This window comes from Prunus dulcis, chromosome 1, assembly GCF_902201215.1.
Source record: "Prunus dulcis chromosome 1, ALMONDv2, whole genome shotgun sequence".
NCBI lineage: Eukaryota > Viridiplantae > Streptophyta > Magnoliopsida > Rosales > Rosaceae > Prunus > Prunus dulcis.
The window spans coordinates 8,522,747-8,547,786 of NC_047650.1; the positions used below are offsets into that span (position 1 = coordinate 8,522,747).

At 34.9% G+C, this 25,040-nt stretch overlaps 4 protein-coding genes across 7 annotated transcripts; 1 reads left to right on the top strand and 3 right to left on the bottom strand.

The window, feature by feature from the left end:
• Nucleotides 1-7,568: 7,568 nt before the first annotated feature.
• On the bottom strand, nt 7,569-11,963 carry LOC117635646. Its single transcript, XM_034370015.1, has 6 exons — nt 11,768-11,963; nt 8,825-8,960; nt 8,496-8,665; nt 8,125-8,416; nt 7,855-8,021; nt 7,569-7,717 (listed from the first exon to the last, which is right to left on the bottom strand). Exons 1-6 carry the CDS (start codon nt 11,961-11,963, stop codon nt 7,569-7,571), a joined length of 1,110 nt encoding a protein of 369 aa, XP_034225906.1.
• A 22-nt stretch (nt 11,964-11,985) lies between these two features.
• Nucleotides 11,986-14,629, top strand: LOC117635734. Its single transcript, XM_034370124.1, has 2 exons — nt 11,986-12,040; nt 12,387-14,629. Exons 1-2 carry the CDS (start codon nt 11,986-11,988, stop codon nt 14,627-14,629), a joined length of 2,298 nt encoding a protein of 765 aa, XP_034226015.1.
• A 2,626-nt stretch (nt 14,630-17,255) lies between these two features.
• Nucleotides 17,256-18,752, bottom strand: LOC117635826. The gene is made up of 6 exons (XM_034370231.1): nt 18,725-18,752; nt 18,418-18,547; nt 18,113-18,314; nt 17,718-18,025; nt 17,483-17,649; nt 17,256-17,395 (listed from the first exon to the last, which is right to left on the bottom strand). Exons 1-6 carry the CDS (start codon nt 18,750-18,752, stop codon nt 17,256-17,258), a joined length of 975 nt encoding a protein of 324 aa, XP_034226122.1.
• Nucleotides 18,753-20,242: 1,490 nt separating this feature from the next.
• Nucleotides 20,243-24,632, bottom strand: LOC117616738 (proteasome assembly chaperone 4-like). 4 transcript variants are annotated; one of them, XM_034346138.1, is made up of 6 exons: nt 22,019-23,469; nt 21,758-21,887; nt 21,478-21,647; nt 21,064-21,352; nt 20,814-20,971; nt 20,243-20,659 (listed from the first exon to the last, which is right to left on the bottom strand). In XM_034346138.1, the coding sequence occupies exons 1-6, from the start codon at nt 22,020-22,022 to the stop codon at nt 20,505-20,507; spliced, it is 906 nt and encodes a 301-aa protein (XP_034202029.1). In that variant the 5' UTR covers nt 22,023-23,469; the 3' UTR covers nt 20,243-20,504. The 4 variants fall into 4 exon arrangements, with proteins under 4 accessions (XP_034202029.1, XP_034202028.1, XP_034202031.1 ...); XM_034346140.1 differs by lacking the exons at nt 20,243-20,659; nt 20,814-20,971; nt 21,064-21,352; nt 21,478-21,647 and adding exons at nt 23,714-23,778; nt 23,875-23,950; nt 24,042-24,110; nt 24,345-24,632 and having other exon boundaries at nt 21,785-21,887; nt 23,465-23,550; XM_034346139.1 differs by lacking the exons at nt 20,243-20,659; nt 20,814-20,971; nt 21,064-21,352; nt 21,478-21,647; nt 21,758-21,887 and adding exons at nt 23,714-23,778; nt 23,875-23,950; nt 24,042-24,110; nt 24,345-24,632 and having other exon boundaries at nt 21,914-23,331; nt 23,465-23,550.
• Between the last annotated feature and the right edge of the window lie 408 nt (nt 24,633-25,040).

Below are 25,040 nucleotides of genomic sequence, written 5' to 3' on the forward strand. Positions count from 1 at the left end.
TAACTTCAGTTTTAAAGAGGTAATCAAATCACTCAAAAACTGGAATATTAAATTTAAAAAAATAAGTATTGATATTAATTTTGTATTTGAAATACCCACAAAAATTCCAACAAATACCCACATAGTTAAGGAAAAACTCAACCCCCACAAATTAGGGAATTCTCAAAATATATGAAGATTGTACCAAAATTTATTTAATTTTAAATTCATAAGATATGTACTCACAGTCATCTTGATAGTCATTGTAAATATAATAAAACCATCGAAAGCCTCAAAAGAAAAAAATGCCTCAAAAATTTAGGGTTTGAAAGCCTTACACCAAAACTCAAAATTAATGCCACTTACAGTGATATAATTTATTATTTCATTTCAGTTTTCTCAGGAGGATTCCACAGTGTACACTTCATGGCAATTAACTCAATGTGACATCTGTCAAGACTTTATAATCAAAAGAACATTAGTTCACTCAATATATTTGTATCAAGATTAACTCAAGTAACTAATATGAAGGATTGCACAATCGAAATATATAGGCGTTGGCAACTTTAAAAAGAATCCAAGGCATTAAAACAAAGATGTAATTAAATTGCATAAATGATTAGAACATTAAAGGCAATAATCACCTAACAATATCAACAATTTTACTGCCAAAATAAAAGCTCTAAATGTCATGAAATTGACATTAAAGTTTTGAAACTAAAGCTGCATAAATTAAAAAAAGAAATAAAATCTCGTAATTGAATGTGAAATGCAAAAGCTTCCAAAAGAAGTTAAGAGCAATTAACTAATTCTGGAATCAAAAGGAGCTAACGTCCAAGGTGTTAAAGTGATACATTTATCCTACAAAAAAAAAAAAACATAGGTTTTTCTCCCAAATTCAAAGCAATGACAGCCATCAAAATAAAGAATAATTAGGCTCAATAAAACTTGCAATAATATCACATAAACTCTCTGCACGTTTTCGCAAAAATTAATAGATATAAATGAAAATAAGAATCAATATAAAAATTGAATACACAGATAGGCCAAATCTAAAACTGACGCAATATTAGATTTTGAATTCAGAATTAAACTAAAAAAAACTGTTTGCACCTTTTTTCTTTCAAGAATTTGAAACCAAAGTAAGTAGTATACTACACAGATTTGCAAGGATGCAACAATTGAATATTCAAATCAAATTTATCTTCATAAAAGAAAACTTAATTGTCTGTTGACCAATAATGCTTTATTCCTTCATAATGCATTAAACCACATAAAGATAGTGTATAAAAACCCAACATTAAAACAGTAATTTCAAACACTAAACTTTAGTGCTAAGAATATATTATAATTGCTTCTCACGTTGGTATGAAGGACTTCCAAAAGTAAGAACAATAAAATGATATTAAGTCCAACAAAAAAAATAAGGGACCGTTATATAAAAGAAGATTGATGGCAACCAAAATGAATGAAGGCAATGTAAAAAGGCCCAACACAATAAAATCAAATATATATACTTGTTCTAAATATATATATATTTGCTTTGAAATTTCAATTAAAAGGAAAAAAAGATCAAAGATTTTGAAACACTTCAACGTTTCGGTTTTAAACACTTCAACCATTCAATATTGGATGTTTCAACGTAAATTAATTAATGAGTAATAATAAAGTAATCCGTAATGAAACAATAGAAGCTATTTAAAACAAACAGTAGCTTAGAAAAACATAGCTCACTTCAATATATATATTTTCCATTATTTCAATGGTCATTAATTAGCTTTTGAATGCTATTAACAATTTTAAGATTCTGAAATATATTTTAAAAACAATTGTGCTGTAGAAAACGGACACACCACATAAAATAATAATACGTTGAGCTATAATAATAATACCACATAAATTAGTCGGTAGGTTTTATTTTCAAACACTAGCAGTAATTTCCCAAACGTTAGCAACAAATTATAAACATATAAATGTACCAACAATATTTAAAGCAGTTGAAATTGTATAGACAATATGAAAGCTTCAAACTGTATCTCCCCAAAATAAATCGTAATTTTCATTTTGAAAATCCAATACAAATGCAAAAGCTTCAGTCAAAGAGTTAAAAGATATTAAAGCTAGGAATACAGGAAGAAAACAACTTTAATTTACAAAGGCTTTAGATTGTTATAAAAAATAATAGTTTTCCTCTTTTCGTAAAGCCAAATACAAAATATTTATATTATAAATAACATATAAACAAATTGGAAAGTTTTGAAGGTATAATGAAATTGAAGAAAACAACGTAAAGGAAAATAAATAATAAGTGAGAAGGTGAGTTTGGTACGGTGAAGCACGTCAAAGACGCTGTTCTAAAGCCTTTGTAGCCTCCCTACGTGCATGTACTGACGGTCTACAAGACTCCAAGATACGACCCCTTGTACACAAACTCAAGATCCGCTATGAGTACGTTCAGAGACAGATATAGGTATCCAAGTCACATAACCATTGCCCAAAATAATAATAATATAAAGTAGAGAATATATGTAAAAGTAGACAAGGAGAGAATTAGAATGTGTATGTGATATTCTGATAATGTATTGTTGTGTGTTATTGTGTGTATATCAAATGTGATAGAGCCTCAATATCCTGTGAGCAATCATAGTAGTCTCATGCATGTAGCAATAATAACAAATTTTAATCACAAGTTACACAACAACATGTTTGTTTAATCAGCGGATATGAGAATAAGGATTTACCATTTGTATCCTCCAGCTTCGAAATCCCCTGACTCAATACTAGCCACATTATTTTTGTACAGGAATGAAAAAGACTGTATTTTCATAGTGTAATGAGTTGGGGTTGATTGTGAAAATGACCTCAAAATCCCTGAACCCAAATAATGAAGGACAACAAAAACAAAACAAAACAACCATTAGTGTGCTAAAATCTTAATGCATCCTCAGTCTATAATTGTAAAATTAAATTTCCTTTCAGTAGTGTTTAAACTAACACCCATAGGGGCAGAAAAAACATCTTACCATCTTGGATGATGTTAAGAGTACCCATGGCAGCAAAAGTTTACCAACGAAGTATTTTTTAGGATGAACACACAGTACTTTGCTTCAAGAAGACCGCCGTTGTTGGCAAACTGAACCAGCAGAAGGGAAGTTGTACAATTAATGGACGGGTTCTCCTAACCACAACCCAGACAAATTTTAGGGAAGAATCTATGTTTGTTTTTCTCTGTTAGGATCTGCTTAGCTCAGGAACGGACCTTATATTTACTAATTTGGGCTATAGCGCAGATAGCTGTTTTTTTTTTCCCAGCCCAATATAATCCACCCAGCCCACCCAAAGTCAACCCGTCTTCATGAAGAATCAATTATAATTCATGTCTTGTTCTTTTTCATTAAAATATAGTCATTAAAAAAAGTCTCTTCCATTCCTATGCCATACCGTAATCAATTGAAAATAGGGATTTGCAACTAGGGCTTTTCTGTTTATGAATTATGAATTATTACATAGGATTTGTAATTGAATTTGGTGTTCTTATTTGTATGAATTATATCAATTAGGGTTCTGATGCATTTCGAGGAGTAAGGCTCATTATGTCTTTTTGACTAGGTGTTTTTTCTTTTTTTCTTTTTTTCTTTTTTTAATCAATGAAATTCATTCATATTGTTGAGTTTTCTATTTTCTTAGTAGGTATGTACGTAAGGTAAATTTAGTCCCCCCAATTTGAAATCCTGAATTCGTCTCTAGCTTGGCTGTTATTCTAAGAATGTCATCTCATTTAAAATATATTCAACGGTTAAAAAACATGTCATAATTTTGAATAAAACATGAAAAATCTGCGAATAATGGGTGTCGTCCCCTTTTTTCAGATCAGTTTTTCTTGCTCATCCCAATTCTCATATGTTTGGGACAATATGAATCACACCTAAAAGATTAAGGAACGCAATTGGAATTACCAGATATTTGAGGGAAAAAAAAGGGAAACATGACATGACAATAATTGAGAGAATTTCGTCACTTTGGAAGAGACGAAACTAATACTTCAAAATACAGTTTAATACATGTCTTCACTTCTCGAACAAAAAAAATAAATTGTCTTGACTTCGATTTGTAGAAAACGTGAACTAACATAAAACCAGAAAAAGATAAAATGAGGACACCTGAGACCATTGTAACTTCACCCAACCATGCCAAACGTACCACTTTCTCTCTCTCTCTCTCTCTCTCTCTCTCTCTCTTTAGCTCTAGGAAAATTCAGAACTTGTTTTGAACACAAAATATGACATTACTTCCCCAACTTACTCTAAGCTGATTATAGTGCTTCAGCAATTCCATGGACAGTGACCTCTGCCTCCACTAAGCAGATATCCTTCTCTATCTCCAAAAAACCACTGCCTGCACGACTGAAGAGGTCCAGCTCAATGAAACGGGGAAAACCCCAACCCGGGTACAAGGCACTGAACCAGGTATATCCCCGCAATAGTCACCATATGTCATCAAATAATGGCGACTGTTGTCACTTTTTTTTGTAGTGCAGGCATTGAAAATTGATTACCTTAATCCGGCGTAGAGGCACAAAAAGAAAAAGAAAAAAAATATAATAATGAAGGATTGAGAAGAAAATTGAAAAGAAAGAGGAAAAAACAAATAAGAAAAAGAAGACATACATGTTTACATTTACAACAACAAAATGCTTGTCATTCAATTGGTCTACGTTGTCCAGAGTAAACAAGTATTTTGGAGGCAGGAAATAGCTTTTCTGGAGTAGCCAATGTTAAGTAAAGAGAAACATGAGTATACTTTCCTTTGCCATTTCCCTCGGGATAGAGATGTATCTTCCTGCAAACCACCAACAAATAAAATTATTAAAAGAATAACTAATTAAACAACAAGTTCAGATTAATAATTAAGAAAGCTTAATATCATCAGAGATACCTACCATGTCTGTCCTCCGTCATTGAACGGTTGTGATTCCAAGCATTCGGGTTTTAACTTTGATACTTTCTCAATCTTCCAAACATACTTGTTCATAAAAGCACATTGGGTCAAGATAAGGAAAAGGTGGAGCCTAGGTTGGTTGGTTAATTGACACTTTGTGCATACCGGGGAGGTTAGGGTAAACGTGACTTAAAGGTAAGAGTTCAGGGTACTAAATTGAAATTAATTTTTTTTTTAAAAAAAAATATGAAATTGGTTCAAGCTCAACAAAAAAATGTTAAATTTTTTCAAGTCCAAATAGGTTTCCCTTGTTTGTCTTGGTTTTGTTTTGCCTTTCCTCCACCCATCATATGCGGATGCTTCTCAAGATCAGATCTCCACTACTATCGTTTTTGCATTTTTTTTTTAATAGCCAAATTATGTCGTTACCAGCTTCATTCTCCACAATGATGGCTTTTCTTTGTAATAAGTGAGATGTTTCTTTCAGTTTGTGAATAGGGGGTCGCCCTTTTTTTGGTCAGTTGCAGAGTCTCTTTGGGTTTTTTTGTGTAGTTTTCACCTCTCCTTTGTGTAAGAGTTTTTCGCCTCTTCTTTTGTGAGAGCTTTCCACTTTTCTTTTGTGAGAGTTTTATTTGTGTTGTTTTCTGACTTGGTTTTTTCAACCTTTATCTCTTTTTGATTGTTCTGAGTTTGCAATCTTAATTGAGATGCCTTTGTCAAAAAAATTTCTATCCTGCGTGATCATTAGTGGAGACACACCAGATTGTCTTAATTTTGATGTTAGATTTTGTTATTATAATGGCTCTTTGTGGTTAGTTTGTATTACCCCTTGTGGTTAGTGGCTTTCTTTGGCCAAATTATAAATGCAATCCCATAATTTCTCAAAAAAGAAAGCAAAAAGGAAGAGCTTAGCGCTTACATTCTCAAAGAGTACACTCTCCAAAACAAACATACCTAAAAATAGTGGTAAAATTCAAACCTAATGTAACAACTCCCACAAATAGTGGGTCCACCTCTCTTTTTATAACTAAAATCAATAAATTATCTTATTAGAAAATTAAGACAACTCTTGCAATTTACTCTAGAAAGATCCCTAGTACATTCAACTGTACCAAAAAGTCTTTGTTTTTTGTTTTTTGTTTTTTTTGTTTTTTTTTTTTTTGTCAAACACAACTCTCGACAACCGCATATAAATGGTCATCAATAATTTTAGAAGTTAAACGAGTAAACAACTCACCAACTTCATATTTAATCTAGATTGGATGATCATTGAATTGGGAATTTATCTTATAAAACTCATTATTTGCAGTTGCACCTCCTTGTTCATGATGTACGTGTAGACACACATGCATGCATTAGAGTGCATCTATCCTTAGTTCCTTTCCTTGCATCCATATGTTAAATTTCTCTCCTCGTAAATTAGATTAATTTAGAATAATTTAGACTATAGCATAGCTTGTATTAAATGCAAAAAACAAAAAATAATATAGAACTTCGTTTTAAGGCTTGACTAGTTTCTTCAACACAAGTCGAACACAATTGCAAAGGTCGACAGAGACAAAAAGAAATATAATTTACGTACCATCATGTTGGCCAAACTTGAGACTAGCCATGGCCAAAACTTCCTTCTGTCGATACTACAAGTTGATGCCAAAAAATTCATAAAGGGTGCGTCGTCGACCAGTTCCTCCTGAGTTGAGTCGGTGAAGAAAAGTGTTTCAGCGATGATTAGAAAGAAAGTGATGGAGGGTGGCCTTAAGTTATATTATATTGGAGATCGACCGAGTACGCTTGTTGGTTTGCTCTGATTTTACTTCTATGAAAATTCTCTCTTCAACCTCCAAAGAGACCACACAATCCTTGCTCAAAAATATACAATAAGGTTTCATTAGAGAGGCACCCAAGATCTGAAAAAAGCTGGGACTTTTTTTTTTTTTTTAATATTAATTATTGGAAGATGAATAAATTCTGATGAAATTTTAATTTTGAATAGGGCAAATGTGGGCTTTTCCTCCCAACAAAAGGGAAATAGTTTTGGTGCAAGGCAAGAAAATACGAGTTTTGTGATTATTTTTTTTCTGTTATTTTAATCATTTTGTTATTTCTAGAAATTGGTATTGCAGCAGGGACGTTATTTTTTGTTTCCATACATATCATTTGTGATTTTGTCAATGTTTTCATCCTTCTTTTTTCATACCTAGAATATCAAAAACGTGCATACTGTTTTCGTTCTCTAAAACTTTACTTGGATCTTAAATTACAAATTCATTTTTGGGTTTTTATTTTACGAAAACATTTTTCGGAAATGAGTTCAAGAAATGTTACCAAATGGGTCCTAACTTCATTGAAAATATAAACCGCTTGTTAAGGAGTGAAGTAGCAACTCTCCTTTCCACTCAATTAGCAAAGCTAAAAAAGAAAGCAGAAAATTGACAAAATTCTCATTTGCAAGTATAGATACTAAAAATTAAGAATTAAAAAAAAAAGTTTTCAATTGCACACTAGAAAAAAATTTCAAATGAGGATCGTTATATCATGTTGTGTTGCCAATATTGAATAGCAATGATTTTTGGAGAAACATTTATGTTAACGGTAACAACAGGTGACACAAGATGTGTGTTATGAATATTTTTACGACAAGCTTTAGCTGGCTATAATGCTTTAGCAATTCCATGGACAGTGACCTCCGCCTCAATTAAGCAAGTATCCTTCAGCAAATAACCCTTGTCTAACCGTTTGAAATTTCCCAATGTAATGAAATTAGACCAACCAATACCCAAAGCTGAGAACCATTGAATATCTGCAAGCACACAAAAAAGAAAAAACGAAAGAAGAAAAAGAAGACTAATCAAGGATTGAAAAAAAAAACTTTGAAAAGAAAAGGAGAAAAGAAACAAATAAGTAAAAGAAGAAATATAAATTAGACCGCATGTTTACCTTTACTATAAAAATGCTTGGCATTCAATTGATCTACGATGCGCAGAGTGAACTCTGTAAGTATTTGAGAGCCAGGAGACAGCTTTTCTGGATTAGCACATTTTAAGTAAATAGAAACATGAGTACCCTTTCCGTCGTCAGCTCCCTTGGGATAGAGCTTTATCTTCCTGCAATCACCAACAAATTTATTAATGATTAAAAAAAAGAAGGAACTAAACAACAAGTTTAGATTAATTACAAGGCTTAATTAATATCATCAGAGATACCTACCACGTCTGTCCTCCAGCATTGAACGGTTGTGATTCCAAGCATTCGGTTTTTGACTTTGAAAATTTCTCAATCTTCCAAACATACTTGTTCGTAGAAGCACTGTTGATCCCTGATAGGCACTCTGCCTTGCCTGCTCTTCTTTCTTTACAAACAAAGACCTCGGCTCCAAACACACACTTGTCATCAATGAGATAGCCATTGGAAGCATCAGCAAATGCTTTCAGAGGGATAACTCTATCGAAACCCATTTCGAGCATCGCCCGGTGCAAGCAAATCTTGTTTAGATTAGCATCTGAAAAGCAAACAAAATTAGAAGATCATGAGCAATGCATAGTGATAGATAGATAGATAGATATATAATGTATGCATACCTTGAAGAACCAAGTATTTTCCCGTATTCTGATCAAGCAAAAACAATCTAAAATCAACAGAGACTTCCCAACGAGTCTCAAGTGAATTTGCTCCAGCCATTTTTAAGTAGACAGAGATGTGGTCTTCCACATTCTTCTTCTTGTTTCCATTTGGGTAGACCACCAGTTTCCTTCAGTGAGCAAACATAAAAACAATGTTAATAAAGAAGAAAATAATATACCAAAGCGATGAAACGAAAGAAAATAATATACTAAGATGGCGAACATTATTTGAAGACAACACATGGTTTAGTTAGAAGAACTATAGCTTAAGAAAAAAGATGAATTACCATTTGTATCCTCCAGCGTCAAACTTCCCTGACTCAAAGCTACCCTCTGATGTTGAATGCTTCTTCAGCAACGAAAACGCCTCTATTTTTAGAGTGTAATGAGTTGGCGGTGAATCTGAAAATGGTCTTGAAACCCCTACAGTGCAACATTAAATATTAATTAATTAATGGCAACAACACTAGAGGTGTATATAAAAGCATCTCTAAAGGAGATGTCACATACAAAATGTTAAATTTGAATTTGATGGCTTATGTGGCAATTTTGACACTTACGAAAAAAATATATTAACTCCACTTGTATTGCCAAATATTTTATTATTTTATTATATTTTTAAAAGCATGGTACATATAATGCATAAAGTTTTAAAGAGAGTAAATGATAGTGGAGTCTATGGCTGAAAATATCTTAAAATAATATTTGACACCATCAAGCTTTTTGATATGTTATTTTTGACATATCTGTCACAAGTCTTCAAATCCATGTAGGATTTGACTACTCGGTTGGAGTAACTTCAACCTTTATTTTTATCAGTTTATATCTACGTGATAATTTGGCATATTGACTGGAGATGCTCTAAGGGACTTTTCAATACAAACCTAATCCCGGATGGAAATGTTAGGTAAACCCACCTATTTGAATTGATGACAGCCCAATTTGCATTTACTACTTATTTTTCTTGACTAGTTTGCCCTTGAAGGTAAATAATGAAAACAAATTAAGGACTCGTTTGGAGCTGCTTATTTAGGAAGCACTTATGCTTATACTCACAAATTGTTTCCCTCCTTTTTAGGTAGAGTACATCGACGCTCAAACCTATTTGGTAGGTAGTTAACATAAACCTTTCTTTACCTATGTAAATAATAGAAAGAAAGAAAGAAAGAAAAAAAGAGGGAAGAAACATAAATTGCTCCTACATACAAGGTAAATAAATAAATAAAAGGTATATGTTTACATGTACGTGTACAAGCATTTTTCCTTATGAATGCTTGCAGTTTTGGGTTAATATGTAATTTTCTATATATAAAATAACAGGCACCCAAAATAATATATATGTGTACGTGTCCATGTGTCCATGTCTTTACACCCAAGTTTGAATTTCTCTCTTGTAAATTATATATATATTTAGACTATAACTTATATTGAACAAAAAAACAAAACAAACATATATATATATATATATATATATATATATATATATATATATATAACTTCGTTTTAAGGCTTGACTAGTTTCTTCAACACAAGTTGAACACAATTGCAAAGTTCGATAGAGACAAAAAGAAGTGTTAATTTACGTACCATCATGTTGGCCAAACTTCAGACTAGCCATGGCAATTAAATTCACCACCAAACTTCCTTCTGTAGATACTACAGATAGGTTGATGCCAAAAAATTTATAAAGGGTGTGCGTGCGTGCGCATCAACCAGTTCCTCCTGAGTGAGTGTCTTGACTTGAGTCGAAGAAGAAGAAGGTTTCAGCGATGATTAGAAACAAAGTTTTGGAGGGTGTCCTATTTATATTGGAGATCGAGAGTAGACTTCTTTTCCGATAGGAAGAGGAATACTACTATTCTTTCACATATGAACATTCATGATGCCTTATATTATCCGAGAGTCCTTTACTAACTTAAATTAAATGACAAAGGTTGAGCCTTATTGGGTCTTCTCGTATAATTTTATTTTTTATTTTTGAAGTACATGATAATTACAAGTTTCTTAATAGAGAAAAAAAAAACATAGTGACTTGAAATACTATCAAGTTGTTTTTTTTTCAAGAATTAATATATAGTGACATGAAATAATACAAGTCCTACTCCAATTTATTGTTTTACAAACGTAAGTACAAATCATGAGTTAAGAAATTGCCGAAGTATTAAATTGTTACCCTGGTTGTGGCACTTATGTCATGCTTGCCATGAATATTAAGCAAGTATATATACTTCATCAAAACCCCTTGCCTTCCTCACTGAAAGTGTCCAGTGAAGAGAAAGTAGGCGGGCCAACCCCAATTTAGGCTTGATGCACTGAACCACAGCTATTACCTACACACACACACATAAACCCTAATGTTATGCGGCATTATATTCAATTCTACACTGAGATAGGAAAACCTTTACCTTCATCACATTTATGGCTGGAGTGAATTTGATCCACAATGCACAGGGAAAACTTTGCAAATATTTTGGAACCTGGAGGTATTTCCAGATAATCCAATACCAAGAAAATAGAAGTATGAGTACCCATTCCATCGTCAGCGACCCTTATGATAGAGCTTTATCTTCCTGCAACAACCAACAAATTAAAAACAAGAGTTCATTTTTAGAATTACCTGCAAGTTCAATCTTCAAGAGTCAAGATTTCAGTCACGTTTTACAATTGCAAGCTTAAGTGCCACATCAGAATTTCAGGCAAAAGGTATGCATTTCAAATTGCATACCTTCCCAAATCACAAAATATCTACATTGTAGTTCTGTTAGGGGAAAATTATCATTAACTAATAAAGGTAATTATTTTCGTTTTCATGCTGGTAAAAAGATATTTCAGTGTGCATCAAAATTAAAAGCAGCCCCTTAAAGAAGGATATTAATAAGAAAACCAAACAGAGTTTATTCTTTCAGAGTTTTAGTCTCTTAGGTCAACATGTTGTTGTGTCTTTCTGTCACTGTCTTTCTTTTATGCAGGGTTTTGGTCTCGTCCCTCCTGTTGTTCTTATATTTCTTTATGTTTCTTATTAATAAAATTATGATCAAGGGGACGGGCGGGGACTCCTAGAATGTGTTGGTTCCCTCTTTGAGGGTGGTGGATGTTTGTGCATTCGATGACCGATACTGAGGAGTCTCGCCTAATCCATTGTTCTATTAAAAATATATAGGCTTTTTATCACAAAACGTCCCTGACGTTTGTGAAACTATCAGATTGCATCCTTTTTTTGTATCACTCACGGTCCCTAACGTTAATATGGGTGCTCTTAAATAGTTCTTCCGTCAAAAAAATCGTTAAATCCCCAAATTTATGAGGGATAAAATCGTCAGATCCCTTTTCCCTCTCACGCTTCAAATATGTTTCCTCGAGGTCGTCGTCAACATCATCAGACCTATTTCTACCCTTATTTCTGGGAAATTGGGCGGTAAAGTTCATCTGCAAAAGCAATTGAGAGAAGATGGATGAGGCAAATGAAACCTGTCGAAAAGGAGGAAAGGCTCCAACGTATAAAGGTAAGAATCTTTTGAAGAATAAAGCGAAGTGTTCATATTTGACTATTTTGAGTCGTATTTGACTATTTGCTTCTGATGAGGATTTTTATGCGTTAACCTGTGGCTTTATGCTTTGGGTGTGATCCATATTTGACTAGTTTATATTATATTCAAATATGGGGGTTTGTTTATTGTTTTGTTGCTTTGGTACTTTGGTTGTTGTCAGTGTGTGGTTGTGGTTAGTCATATATGGTTTGTTTTCATGCGGTTGGTGTATGTATTTATTATAGAAAAGCTTTGAAATATGTAATGAAGGAAAAAAAACAGACTTCAATTCTTAGGATTAATTAAGTGTTTGTTCTGGCAGATCCTGACAAGCTTACTCTTGAGATTCACTATGGAGGTACACTGATGCAAGTAGCTGTCGAAAAAGGGGATGAATATTGTGGAGGGGAGGTTGTTTTTCTTGACAATATAGATAGAGAAAAATTATCGTGGATTGAGCTAGTTAGGATTGCAAAAGAAATAGGTTATACAGGGGAGAACATATGTTTTTACTACAAGTTGCCTCGTGATAAGGATTACAAATTAATAGGTAATGATGAAAATGTGTTGCAGATGGTTGCAGAAAGGCCTAACAACAAAATTATCCATCTATATGTTGTTTCATTTGATGTGGCACTTTATGAGTTGTCATGGCAAGGTCAGCATGGGGATTTACTAAGTGAAACAGCAAGTGGCACCTACAAAGAAGCTGAAGGTCAGAAAGGGGAATATGAAGGGCAAAATGAGGGACAAGGTGGGAATGGTACAAAAAATGGAGAAGTTAATATGCAGGAAGAAAGGGAAAGAGCTGGGAATGCTAGTGAAAATGAAGAGAGTGACGAAGAAGATGATACAGAGTTCATAGATAGTGACTATGAGCAAGATACAGATGCAGAAGAGGTGGAGATTGATGATACAATGTTTGAGGAGTGCATTGACAATCCAATTGAAGAAGAGCCTGAAGAAATGGGTTATGCAGGGGAGATTTCAGATGATGTCCAGAATTCAGAAGATCTTCATAGCAAACAAGATAGTGATGACGAGTGTGATGAGAATGGTGAAGTCACCAGCAATAGGAGGAAAATAAATGTTCCAAACTTCAGACAATGGAGGAGAGAAGCTATGCTAAAAAATCCAACCTTTGATATTGGCATGCACTTTGCCAACAAAACAGTATTTAAAGAGGCCGTGCAACACTATACTTGCATGGTAGGGAAGAACATATGGTTTAAAAAGGATGACAAACAAAGAGTAAGAGCTGCATGTGAGGTGGGCTGCCCTTTTGTGATATTTGCTTCGAGAATTGATGACTCACCAACAATGGTCATCAAAACCTTGAATTTGGAGCATGAGTGTTCAAGGGATCAAAGAAATTATTGGCTGAATTCTACTTTTTTTGCTCAAAGGTATGCAAATCAGTTAAGGGCTGATCCGGATTGGTCAGTTCCTGGATTTACAGCTGCAATTCAGAGAGATTTTGGCTTGGAGCCGAGTATGCAACAAATATATAGAGCTAAGCTGAAGGCAACGAAGTTAAACAAAGGTAGTTTTGTTGAGCAATTCCACAAGCTACACGATTACTGTGAGGAATTGAAGAGGGCAAATCCAGGAAGCACAGTTTTGCTTAAAACTGAGATGGATGGTGATCAAAGAAGGTTTCATAGGCTGTATATTTGTTTGGAAGCATGCAAGACTGGATTTTTGCAAGGTTGTAGGCCCGTAATTGGTATGGATGGGTGTTTCATTAAGGGACCACATCCTGGTCAGTTATTGGCAGCAGTGGGGATCGATGGGAACAATGGAATGTTCCCGCTTGCTTACGCTGTTGTAGAGATAGAGAATAAAGAGACATGGGAGTGGTTTATAAGAAATCTGATTGCGGACTTAGCCATTGAAAATGGACATGGTTATGCTTTCATTTCAGATAAACAAAAGGGTTTAGGACTTGCCCTTGGTGATTTACTTCCCAATGCAGAACATAGGCATTGTGTCCGTCATTTTTACAACAATTTCAAGACTTCACATAGTGGCCTGACATTAAAACAAATTATGTGGGATGCAGCTAGGGCAACAACAATTCCTTGGTGGCAATGCCATATGGAGAGGATGAAGCAAGAGAGTGAAGTTGCTTGGAAGTGGTTGCACCCAAAGTCTGCAGTTCATTGGAGTAGATCACACTTTAGATCCCAGTATAAGTGTGATATTTTGCTGAATAATCTTTGTGAAGCTTTCAATTCTTCAATATTAAAGGCAAGGGACAAGCCAATTATGTTAATGCTTGAGGGTATAAGGACAAATCTCATGGTGAGGATGGCAAATAGGAGGGTTGCAGCTTGGAAGTGGAAAAGGCATGTTGGTCCAAGGATTGAACAAATTATGGAGAAGAACAAGCTGGAGGCTGGTTATTGTATTCCTACTTTGTCTGGGGATATGAAGTATCAAGTCACAAATATGCATTGGGAGGGGGGGCAATTTGCAGTATATCTTGCAATAAAAACATGCTCATGTAGGAGATGGGATCTTTGTGGGCTCCCCATGTCCACATGCAATCAATTGCATTCTTAGAAGGAAGCATGACCCTTACTCATATGTAGATGAGTGCTACAAAAGGGAAGCTTATCTTAAGTGCTATAACCTTATTATTTCTCCAATGCCTAATATGGATCATTGGCTAAGCACTGGTCCTCACCCATTGTTGCCTCTTCTATTTAAGAAGCAAACTGGGAGGCCAAGAAAGAAAAGGGCTAGGGAGCAAGGTGATCCACCAGCTGCAACCAAAGGAAACAAACTATCTAAGTGGGTTCATGACAAATTTAGTTGCAACAAATGTGGCCAAGCTGGCCATAATAAGAAAACATGTGGCAAATCAACAAGTCAACAGGTATATTATATTCTTACTTCAAGGAATTATATTATTCATTTGCTTATTGAATATGGTGAAGTTACTTGCCCAGCCCAAGAAAGACCAAAACATAGAAGCTGTCATTAAGGCTTCAAAGATCAGCCCACAAAAATTGTTGGGCTCAAACCCAAGAGATTAAAAACACACCCACGTGGCTACCTCAGCTTTGAAAAGTCAGCAATTCCAACTAAAGTTTTTTTTCTCTCTGAAAACACTGCCAACAGAATATCAAAAGCCCATCTATATTCAAAGATTTTGCTCCAAAAGCAATACATCCTCTTCAAAAAAATTCACGGGTCACGCTTTCAAAAGCAAGAAACAGAGAGTTGTTCAGAAAATATAAAAGACCACCCAAAACCGCCATAAAATCAGCCCACACAGGCGATGGCGTTGAAATAGAAAGCTGTCACCCAGGAAACCAGGGAAGGGATTGCTCTAGGAGGTGACTACTGGGAGCCTGTCTGCCATAATTGATAAAAATCCTTTCTACTTTACATTTTAGAAGATCTTTTTGCCGCCCATTATTTAAAATTAAAACCACCTCCCCAAGAAGGTCTCTTATAAAAACAGAAGTAGGCAAGAAAAAAAAGGACACTCAATTCATCAATCAATCAAAAAAACAACAAACAAGAAAACAACCAAAAGCTCACTTGGATTCCAAGAGAAACCAGCTTTAGATCAGAATTCCAAAGTCCAGACTTAGAAAATAAGTCTTCTAAAACGAGATCCCTCGTTACAAATTTGGTTCAGCAAAAGCCAAGACAAGCAGAATTTGAGTTTTCACAAACGTGGAGACCTCAGCGAACTCATGAAGAGTCCTGCCCAAGCAGAACAACGCTCGTAGTGCAATCCCTAGCTCATCAAACCCTCAAGAACAGCCACTTCTGCCCCCTCCAAACTGAAGAAGCTGCAGTTCTGCCCACTCAAAGGCCTCACGGAGCGTGAAGTAAACATAAAGCTCTGCCAAAATCAAACTTTGGTATCGATTCATAGGTCAGCCTAACGTCTGAAGTCACGAAGCAGTACGGACCGTCCCAGGCACGTCCAGTCCAGCCCAAACTGGAACCTCCTATCCAAGCAGAAACGAAGTTCCGGCCATCTTTTAACCTTCCTAGAGTCGATATGCATATTTATTGTTTTGTAAAAGGCAGTTCTGCCTGAAACAGTCCAACTTCTATCAAATATTTCTGGCCAGAACAGCCGTTTGATACTGAGATAAATTATGAAAGTCCTTACCAGTCTGAGGCAAGAAAAGAACTTACTTGGGAGATATTCCTCACCCAAATTCACAATCGTTTGTTTTAGAAATCAGTAACTTGGGGCGCAAGTTATCTATTCTAAAAGAAGTCTGCTAGAATTTACATTGCTAGCAGTGGCACGCTCGCACACCAAAGAAAGCTGACTTGTTGACCAACACATGGTCTCCAAGCCAGTGGGGAACTTCGCCCTTCCATCACATGAGTAAAACGCGAAAACGGGTGAACAGGTTGTAGGACCATGATGGTTTGAGAAAAAGTCTAACTAAGATTGCAGGAACATATGTAGGGTGTAGTGAACAAATTTAATTTTTATTTTAAATTTTTTTTGTCCTTATCGGTAATTATGTACAAGGGTAAAATAGGTAATTCATGTCTAAAATTAGTATGGGAGGCAAAGAGCAAATAATGTGCCAATAAAATCACTCTTTTTTTAATTTTATAATATTTTAAAAGATTTTGTTATTATTTTTTTCACACATCATCCCCAATTAAATATCCCTAATTAAATATCAATATATTTTTAGGTCAAATTCCCTAATTAAATTTAAATATTATAAGAATTATTTTTTAGTCCGACACAACATCAAACATAGGTTTTCACTATTGTAATCCAACGCAACACTAAACGTATGTCAATACTTAATCCCACTTAGGCCAATCCGAGCTAATCCAAGACAGTCCTAAAATTTAGTCTAGTCCATGACAGTACGCCGTACCAAACGACCCCTAACTTTCTTATTAGAAACACAAACCACGTGCAGAGCCGTTGAAGTAGTGACTCTCCTTCCGACTCGCTTAGCAAAGCTCAAAAAGTAAACATACAAACATGATAAAATTCTAATTTGCAAGTGGAAAACTTTACAACATTCAATTCAACCGCACGCATGAAGCACCAAAAGTCTCTTGTTTAAAGAAGCACCAAAAAAAAACAATTTCACATAAGGATCATTATATCATGTTGTGTTGCCAATAATGAATGGAAGAAACGTTTTGGTTTGATGGTAACACCACATAGCATGATATGGTTTCGTTATGAGCGGACAGTGACCTCTGCCTCGACTACGCAAGTATTCATCACCAAATAACCCTTGTCTCTCTCTTTGAAAAAGCCCAACATAATGAAATTAGACCAACCCCAAGAGGGACTCGAGGCTCTGAAACAATTACTAGCTGCAAGCACACAAAAAGAAAATAAGACAGACTAATCAGGATTGAGAAGAAAGAGAAAATAAAACAGACTATTAGGTACATGTTTACCTTGACGAAAAAAATGCTTGGCGTTTAATTGATCTACGATGCGAAGAGTAAACTGTGCAAGTATTTTGGAGGCAGTAGATAGCTTCTCTGGATTAGCCAATGTTAAGCAAAGAGAAACATGAGTATGCTTTCCATGGCTATCTCCCTTGGGATAGAGCTGTATCTTCCTGCAAACCACCAACAAATTAATTAAATAATTAACAAGGCTTAATCATCATCAGAGAGAGATACCTACCATGTCTGCCCTCCAGCATTGAATGGTTTTGATTCCAAGCGTTCGGGTTTTAACTTTGAAAATTCCTCAATCTTCCAAACATACTTGTTCATAAAATCATTGTTTTCTTTTGATACAATAACAGCATTGTTGATCCTTGGTGGTAGGCACTCTGCCTTGCCCGCTCTTCTTTCCTTACAAACAAAGACCTCGGCTCCAAACACACAAGTATCATCAATGAGATAGCCATTGGAAGCATCAGCAAATGCTTTCAGAGGGACAACTCTATCAAAACCTACTTCGAGCATCGCCACGTGCAAGCACATCTTCTTTAGATTAGCATCTGATAAGCAAACAAAATTAGAAAATCATGAGCAATTCATGCGACATAAGATATATGAAAATTAATTTCAAACAGACAGATAATATATAATGTATGTATGTATACCCTGAAGAACCAAGTAGATTCCCTTATTCTGATCAAGTAAAAACAATCTAAAATCAACAAATACTTCCCAACCAGTCTCAAGTGATTCTGCTCCAGCCATTTCTAGATAGACAGAGATGTGGTCTTCCACATTCTTCTTCTTGTATCCATTTGGGTACACCACCAGTTTCCTTCAGTGATATCAAACATAAAAAATAATAGGGGCATTTCAATATAGACCCAGTCAATGACCAAAATGTAAGAAATAACAAGCAGATTAGAAAAACGATTTACCATTTGTATCCTCCAGCATCAAACTCCCCCGACTCAAATCTATCCGCTGAATGCTTCTTTAGCAACGAAAATGACTCTATTTTCAGAGTGTAGTGAGTTGGCGGTGTATATGAAAATGGTGTTGAAACCCCTGCAATGCAACAATTAAACATTTTATTAATTAATGGCAACAACACTAGAAGATACGTATGTATAGAACTTTCTTGCAAATGTGAGTTAAACCAATTGACTACGACATTACCCGCCTCCTCGCATACAAGTTCAACACAAGCGCATAGGTCCAGAAAAAGAATTATATTTTACGTACCATCTTGCTCAAACTCAAGATTAGCCATGGCAATTGACCACCAATCTTCCTTCTACAGAAAGAAAGTTATGGAGGAGATATTAGAGTTCTTTTCCGATAGGAATACGATTTTATATATTCAAAGATTATTCCTTATATTATCTGAAACTCCTTTATTAATACGACTATTTAATTAAATTATTGGGTCTGATCCTAACGAGGTGATGACAAGTTTCTTAATAGAAAAAAAAAAAAAAAACAGTGACATGGAATATGTTAGAATATAATCAAGAGGATCACGTGTTAAATACACCTAATGGTTAGGGTAGTTAGTAGCTGAGCTGTCAAGTCAAAAGTCAGATGTGTTAGTCTGTTAATGAGTTTGTTACAGAAATAAGAAATTCCAGAGCTTTCTTATATTCTTTCTTGTTCCTTCTTCTTCTTCTTCTCGTTTATCCTCTACTCTGATACCATATTTCTTTTCTTTTTGAAATATTTTGTCTATAGTTTATTTTTCAGTGATTTTTATTTTTATTTTTGTTGTCAAAACGTATTTGAAGATGTTTTATTAATGTTATACTTGCACATTGTTAGGAAATTTTTCATATTTTGTTAAAAGTTTGAATGAGTTTGAATTTATAAATTTGGATGCGATAAGTTAACTGTTTGGTTTGGAGTTAAAAATAATTTCACATTGATGAATGTAACACAACATAAACAGCTTGGTGGAAAAGGGTCTTAACTTGCAGATCAATGGTCTCATATTCAAAATCTCATGGCACTATGGTAGTCTGTGTATGATAAACTTTTCCCCTCTAGTTTAGACTATCGCTTGTACTAAAAACAAACAAACAAAAACTTATTTTGAAATTTGGACACGTTAAATTTTCGGAAATAAGATTACTACCGTTTGCAATCCCTTTTCCCTTTTGGATAGAGCAGCATCCTCTTGCAACAATGAACATTTTCAGATTACGTAGGTGCACTTCAAAGTTTATTCTTTTTTTATATTTATAAGCGAAAATCTACTTTAAACTAATCTAAACTACGCGGATGAGAATTTGAACTCGAATACAAAGTGGGGAGTACATCTACTCTAAACACTCCGCTAAGGTCATGTCTGCTCAAAGTTCATTCTTTAAAGTGCAATATCTTATAAGAATTTTTTAACAATCAATGCAAATTAACTGCATGGGATCAGCGGTATTTGTATAGTTTAAGACTCAAAATATTTATTTTATTTTTTCTGTTTGAGGAAAAACTTTAGCAAATAAATGAAATTATTTTATTCTTTCATTCATTCTGGTAAAGTTAGAGCGGCTTATTAGAAACAATTTAAGTTATTATAGCTCAAGTGGTTAAAAACAATTATTCATACACATGAGGTCATGTTTTCGAATGCCCCATCCCCAAGAATCCTCATAGAGAGTGGCTACAATGTTTTTTTGGGTTTACGATTATTCATCTTGTTTTGGTATTTAGAGTTTCACCAAAACTTATATAAAACCAAAAAATAAATAAATAAATAAACAAGGAGAAAAAGCCCAAACCACATGTAGAGCAGTGAAGTATAGACTCTCCTTCCGACTTGCTTAGCAAAGCTCAATATGTAGACATACAAATGATAAAATTCTAATTTGCAAATAGAAACTAACACCAAAGTGTGTTGTTTAAAGAAGCACCAGAAAACAACTTCAAATAAGGATCATTATATCCTGTTGTTGTGTTGCCAATATTGAATTGGAGAAACGTTTCTGTTTGACAGCAACAGCAAGTGGCTGTTAGGACAAGCTTTAGCTGACTACAATGCTGTAAAAATTCCATGGACGGTGACCTCTGCCTCCACTAAGCAATAGCTCTGAACCAAAAAACCCTTGTCTAACTGTTTCAAAATGTCAAATGCAATCAACCTAGAGAAACCGAAAGAGGGAGTCAAGGCACTGAACCATTGACAACCTGCAAGAACACAAAAATTAAAACAAAAACAAAAAGGCTAATTAGGGTTTCAGAAATAAATTGAAAGGAGGGAAGTAAAAGAAGCAAAAATTACAGAGAAGAACCCCTCATAGCAATATATATTATATAGCATTAGGTTAGACCACATGCTTACCTTTACAAAAAAAATGCTTGCCATTCAATTGATCAACGATGCGCAGAGTAAACTCTGTAAGTATTTTGGAGGCAGGTTCTGGATTAGCCAATGTTAAGTAAAGAGAAACATGAGTATCCTTTCCTTTGTCATATCCCTTGGGATAGAGACGTATCTTCCTGCAAACCACCAACAAATAAAATTGCATTAAAACCAGAAGTAATTTAACAATAAGTTAATAACAAAGCTTAATATGATCAAAGATACCTACCATGTCTGTCCTCCAGCAAAGAATGGCTTTGATTCCAAGAATTCAGGTCTGAACTTTAAAGGTATATAAACCTTCCAAGGATGCTTGTACATAGCACTGTTGATCGCGCATAGGCGTTCTGCTTTGCCAGCTCTTCTTTCTTTACAAACAAAGACCTCGGCTCCAAACACACAAGTATCATTAATCAGATAGCCGTTGGAAGAATCAGTAAATGCATTCAGAGGGATAACTCTATCGAAACCCACTTCAAACATCGCCCCGTGCAAGCACATCTTGTTTAGATTAGCATCTGATAAGCGAAAAAAAAAACGAAAACATCATGAGCAAAGCAACACAAGAACTGGTCTATATCTGCTGAATGGATGCATTGAGAATTCTTTTCAAACAGATAGAAGATGTATCATGTATGCATACCCTGAAGAACCAAGTAGATTCCCTTATTCTGATCACGTAAAAACAATCTAAAATCAACAAATACTTCCCAACCAGTCTGAAGTGAATCTGCTCCAGCCATTTCTAAGTAGACAGAGATGTGGTCATCCAAATTCTTCTGCTTGTATCCATTTGGGTACACCACCAGTTTCCTGCAGTGACCAAACATAATAATAATACTACTCATATATATGCTGAAAATTAATCAAATCAAATCACAAAGGTATATCTAATTAAGTAGTAGATGAGAAAAACAATTTACCATTTGTATCCTCCAGCATCGAACTGCCCTGACTCAAATCTACCTGCTGAATGCCTCTCTAAAGACGAAAAGGACTCTACTTTTAGGATGTAATGAGTTGGCGGTGAATTTGAAAATGGTGTTGAAACCCCTGCAATGCAATAATTAAACATTAATTAATTAATGGCAACAACACTAGAGGAATATCTAAAAACTAGACAGTTCGGATCATTGAACGTGGTATATATATATATATATATATATATATACACACACACACACGCATGCATGCTTTGTCATTCCTGTAGGTCTGATGCTGCCTTGGCACCCCCAGCTCCCATATACTCGTTTGTCTTACGTACCTGCAGTATCTGGCTCAAACTTAAGAGTAGCCATGGCAGTTAAATTTGACCACCAAACTTGCTGATGCAGCAGATTAATTGATGGAAAATCTGATTAATTAGGCTAACCAATTCCTCCAGATCAGTCTCTTAAGTCAGTGAAGGAAAAGGTTTGAGCGATTAGAAAGAAAGAAAGGCATGTAAAGTGGCCTACTTTTAGGAGAGTATAAGATCTTTTCCCATGTATATGTATCCAAGAAAGACTCTTTTACTAAGCTAGAGCCTTATCGGGTTGTTGTATATACATATATATATATATATATATATATATATCAATTTGTTTTTCTTTTCTTTTTAAAAAATCTTTTGTCTATATATTTTTATTTTTTGGATGTAAGGATTTGGTGACATGTTATGGGGTTTTGTTATTTTTCTTCTAAGAAAAGAGGGATTCAAACTCAGGTGCGGAGTGGGGTTTTGTTATTTGATGTTTTATTTATATTATATTACATTTATTATATGAGTTTGAGTTTATAACACTATATACTGTTGTGAATTGTGGGCACGTTAAATTTTGAGAACATGAATATGTTAAGTTTTGCTAACAAATTATACGAAATAAGTTCATCTTTGGAATATCCTCCTGCAACAACCAACATTTTGCACTTCAAAGTTCATCTTTTAAGTGTAACTTTAGAAAATAAATGAAATTTTAGTAAAATAAGAGCGGCCTATTTACATTGAATTTTAGGCTTAATAGAATCCTTACAGAGAGTGGTTACAATGTTCCCTTTGGGTCTAGGGTAAATCATTTTGTGTTTAGGGTTTTGGTTTTTATAGTTTATATTAGAAAAATAATTTAAAAGAAACAAAAGGTGTTTATTTCATGATGCATATGGAATTGACTAACTGAGAATTTTGAGCGAGAAAAAACTTAAAAACACCAAGCCAGCTCCAACAAGAGTGACGGAGTGGGGGATAACCAAAGCAGCAAAGCAAAATAATTTCATAAGGGTTACAATAATACAGTGAATTAAAGCGATTATGGGGTGAAGCAACTTCCTTTCATTTGCTTCTCTGATTATTGGCCTATCCAAAATCACTCCAAACGAGCCCCAAATCACTGTACTGCAACTATGCTTGAAACTCACAAGTTTGGCTAGCTTTCTTAAATACTTTGCAATCATAGGCAAAACTCTAAAAGAAACAGAACCAATCACCAGATGCTACAAAACTATGCTCGTCATTACACTCCTGCCAAACATCCAAAATCATATTTCAATTGACTCAGCACTTTGCAATCAGAACACAATCTTGAAAAAGTGTTAGCTTGACGACTATAATCAGACTAGTATGCATTCCTGATAAACAGCAGGTTCAGAAAAACCTCAACTATGAAGACAATCCTTCTGACTTTGGCCTTGTGTACCCAAGACTGATTAGCTTCAGAACCAACAACTTTTCAGCATCTGCCTGAAATACCAAAAAGGAGGAGCAAATTATTCAGTGAAAATAACCAACAAAAGGTTTAAAATGAACAACCCTGTCCTGCATATATGCAAATGATAAAGAAACACACATCACATAGTCTCAAGTTCATGTGTGTTTCTGTAGGTGTTTAAGATTGAGCATAGACCTCAATCATGGGGCTATTCTTAGGAATGTTGCAAGCCAGAATTATATTCAGTCCCGTCTTTAAAACTGCAAGAACCCCAGCATGTCAGACCATGGAACCGGAAACGAAAAGAAAACACAATGATAAACTCAAACTTATCTAAACATAGATTGATAATTTACCTAATCTTCGAGCAATGCTCGACCCTGTATTATCAGAAGCCCCACCAAGTATGGATGTAACACCCACTGTACTTTTCTGTGTAAGTCAAGGATACAAAGAAGTCAGAAATCACCAATGTAAAGAGAGATCAATTGAAGAGGAAACAAACACTAAATTATCAACTTACAGGTCTCATGGGTGCTGCTGCATACAAATGTCCCAATTTTGCAGAGTTGCAGCCAATCCATGCATATATCTACACTCAAAACAACGAGAAATTATTACCCAATTCAGAATTTGTTCATACTTGTCAAACTTAATTGACCATGTATGCAAATAATCCGCCTAGATTTTTCTAAGCCAAAAAGATAACAAATTTAACGAATTTTCTTGCTCAATTTCGACTTGGACAGTTCAATTCAACATCAAAATGGCCAAAAACTTCAAAATAAAATTGAATTGAAAGAGGGAGGAGGGTAAGGAAGATAACCTGCTTGGGAAGGCGCATGATTTGGAAGTGGAAAGTAGTAGCGTTGACGACTTCAGTGAAGCACGTGATCTGCACGCCACCAGCATCGTCTTCGTTGCTGTAGTAGCTGGGAGCAGCCGGTTCTTTGTCTTCCGAAATTTGAGCAGAGCTCATAGCATGGTTTAGAGCACCGAGGTCTAAATCTTCTCGAGCCATTATTTGCAGACACGAGCAGAGTGAGACTGTGAATTGGAGAAATGAGCGGGGTCAATCTCTCAAGGGTTTTGGCCCCTCTTCTTTTTCTTGCTTTTTATACTTTTTATTTTTTATAGCAGGTGCAGTTGTTTTGTTTCTCTCACACACACAAAATAAGTGTTATCGGCTTCGAATCTGTGAGACATTTTCTATGTAAGTTAAGGCACTTTTTAACTAGACTAGACTCCATATCTTGTTTATACTTCATATAAAAATTCTATAGTGAAGACCTTATATATGGCCTTTAAGTGAGACCAATTCTCTTTTTTAGTGGAGTTATTCTATAATGAAGACTTTATATATGATTTTTGGGTGTGATCTTATCTCTTAAAAGAGAGGGTCTCGTCTAGAGAGCCCCCACTATAGAACTCTTGCTTTTTTGAGGGTCGTTTGGTACGAAGGATTGTCATGAACTGGACTAAATAATATGACTGTTTTCAAATTGGCTTGGTTGGCTTAAGG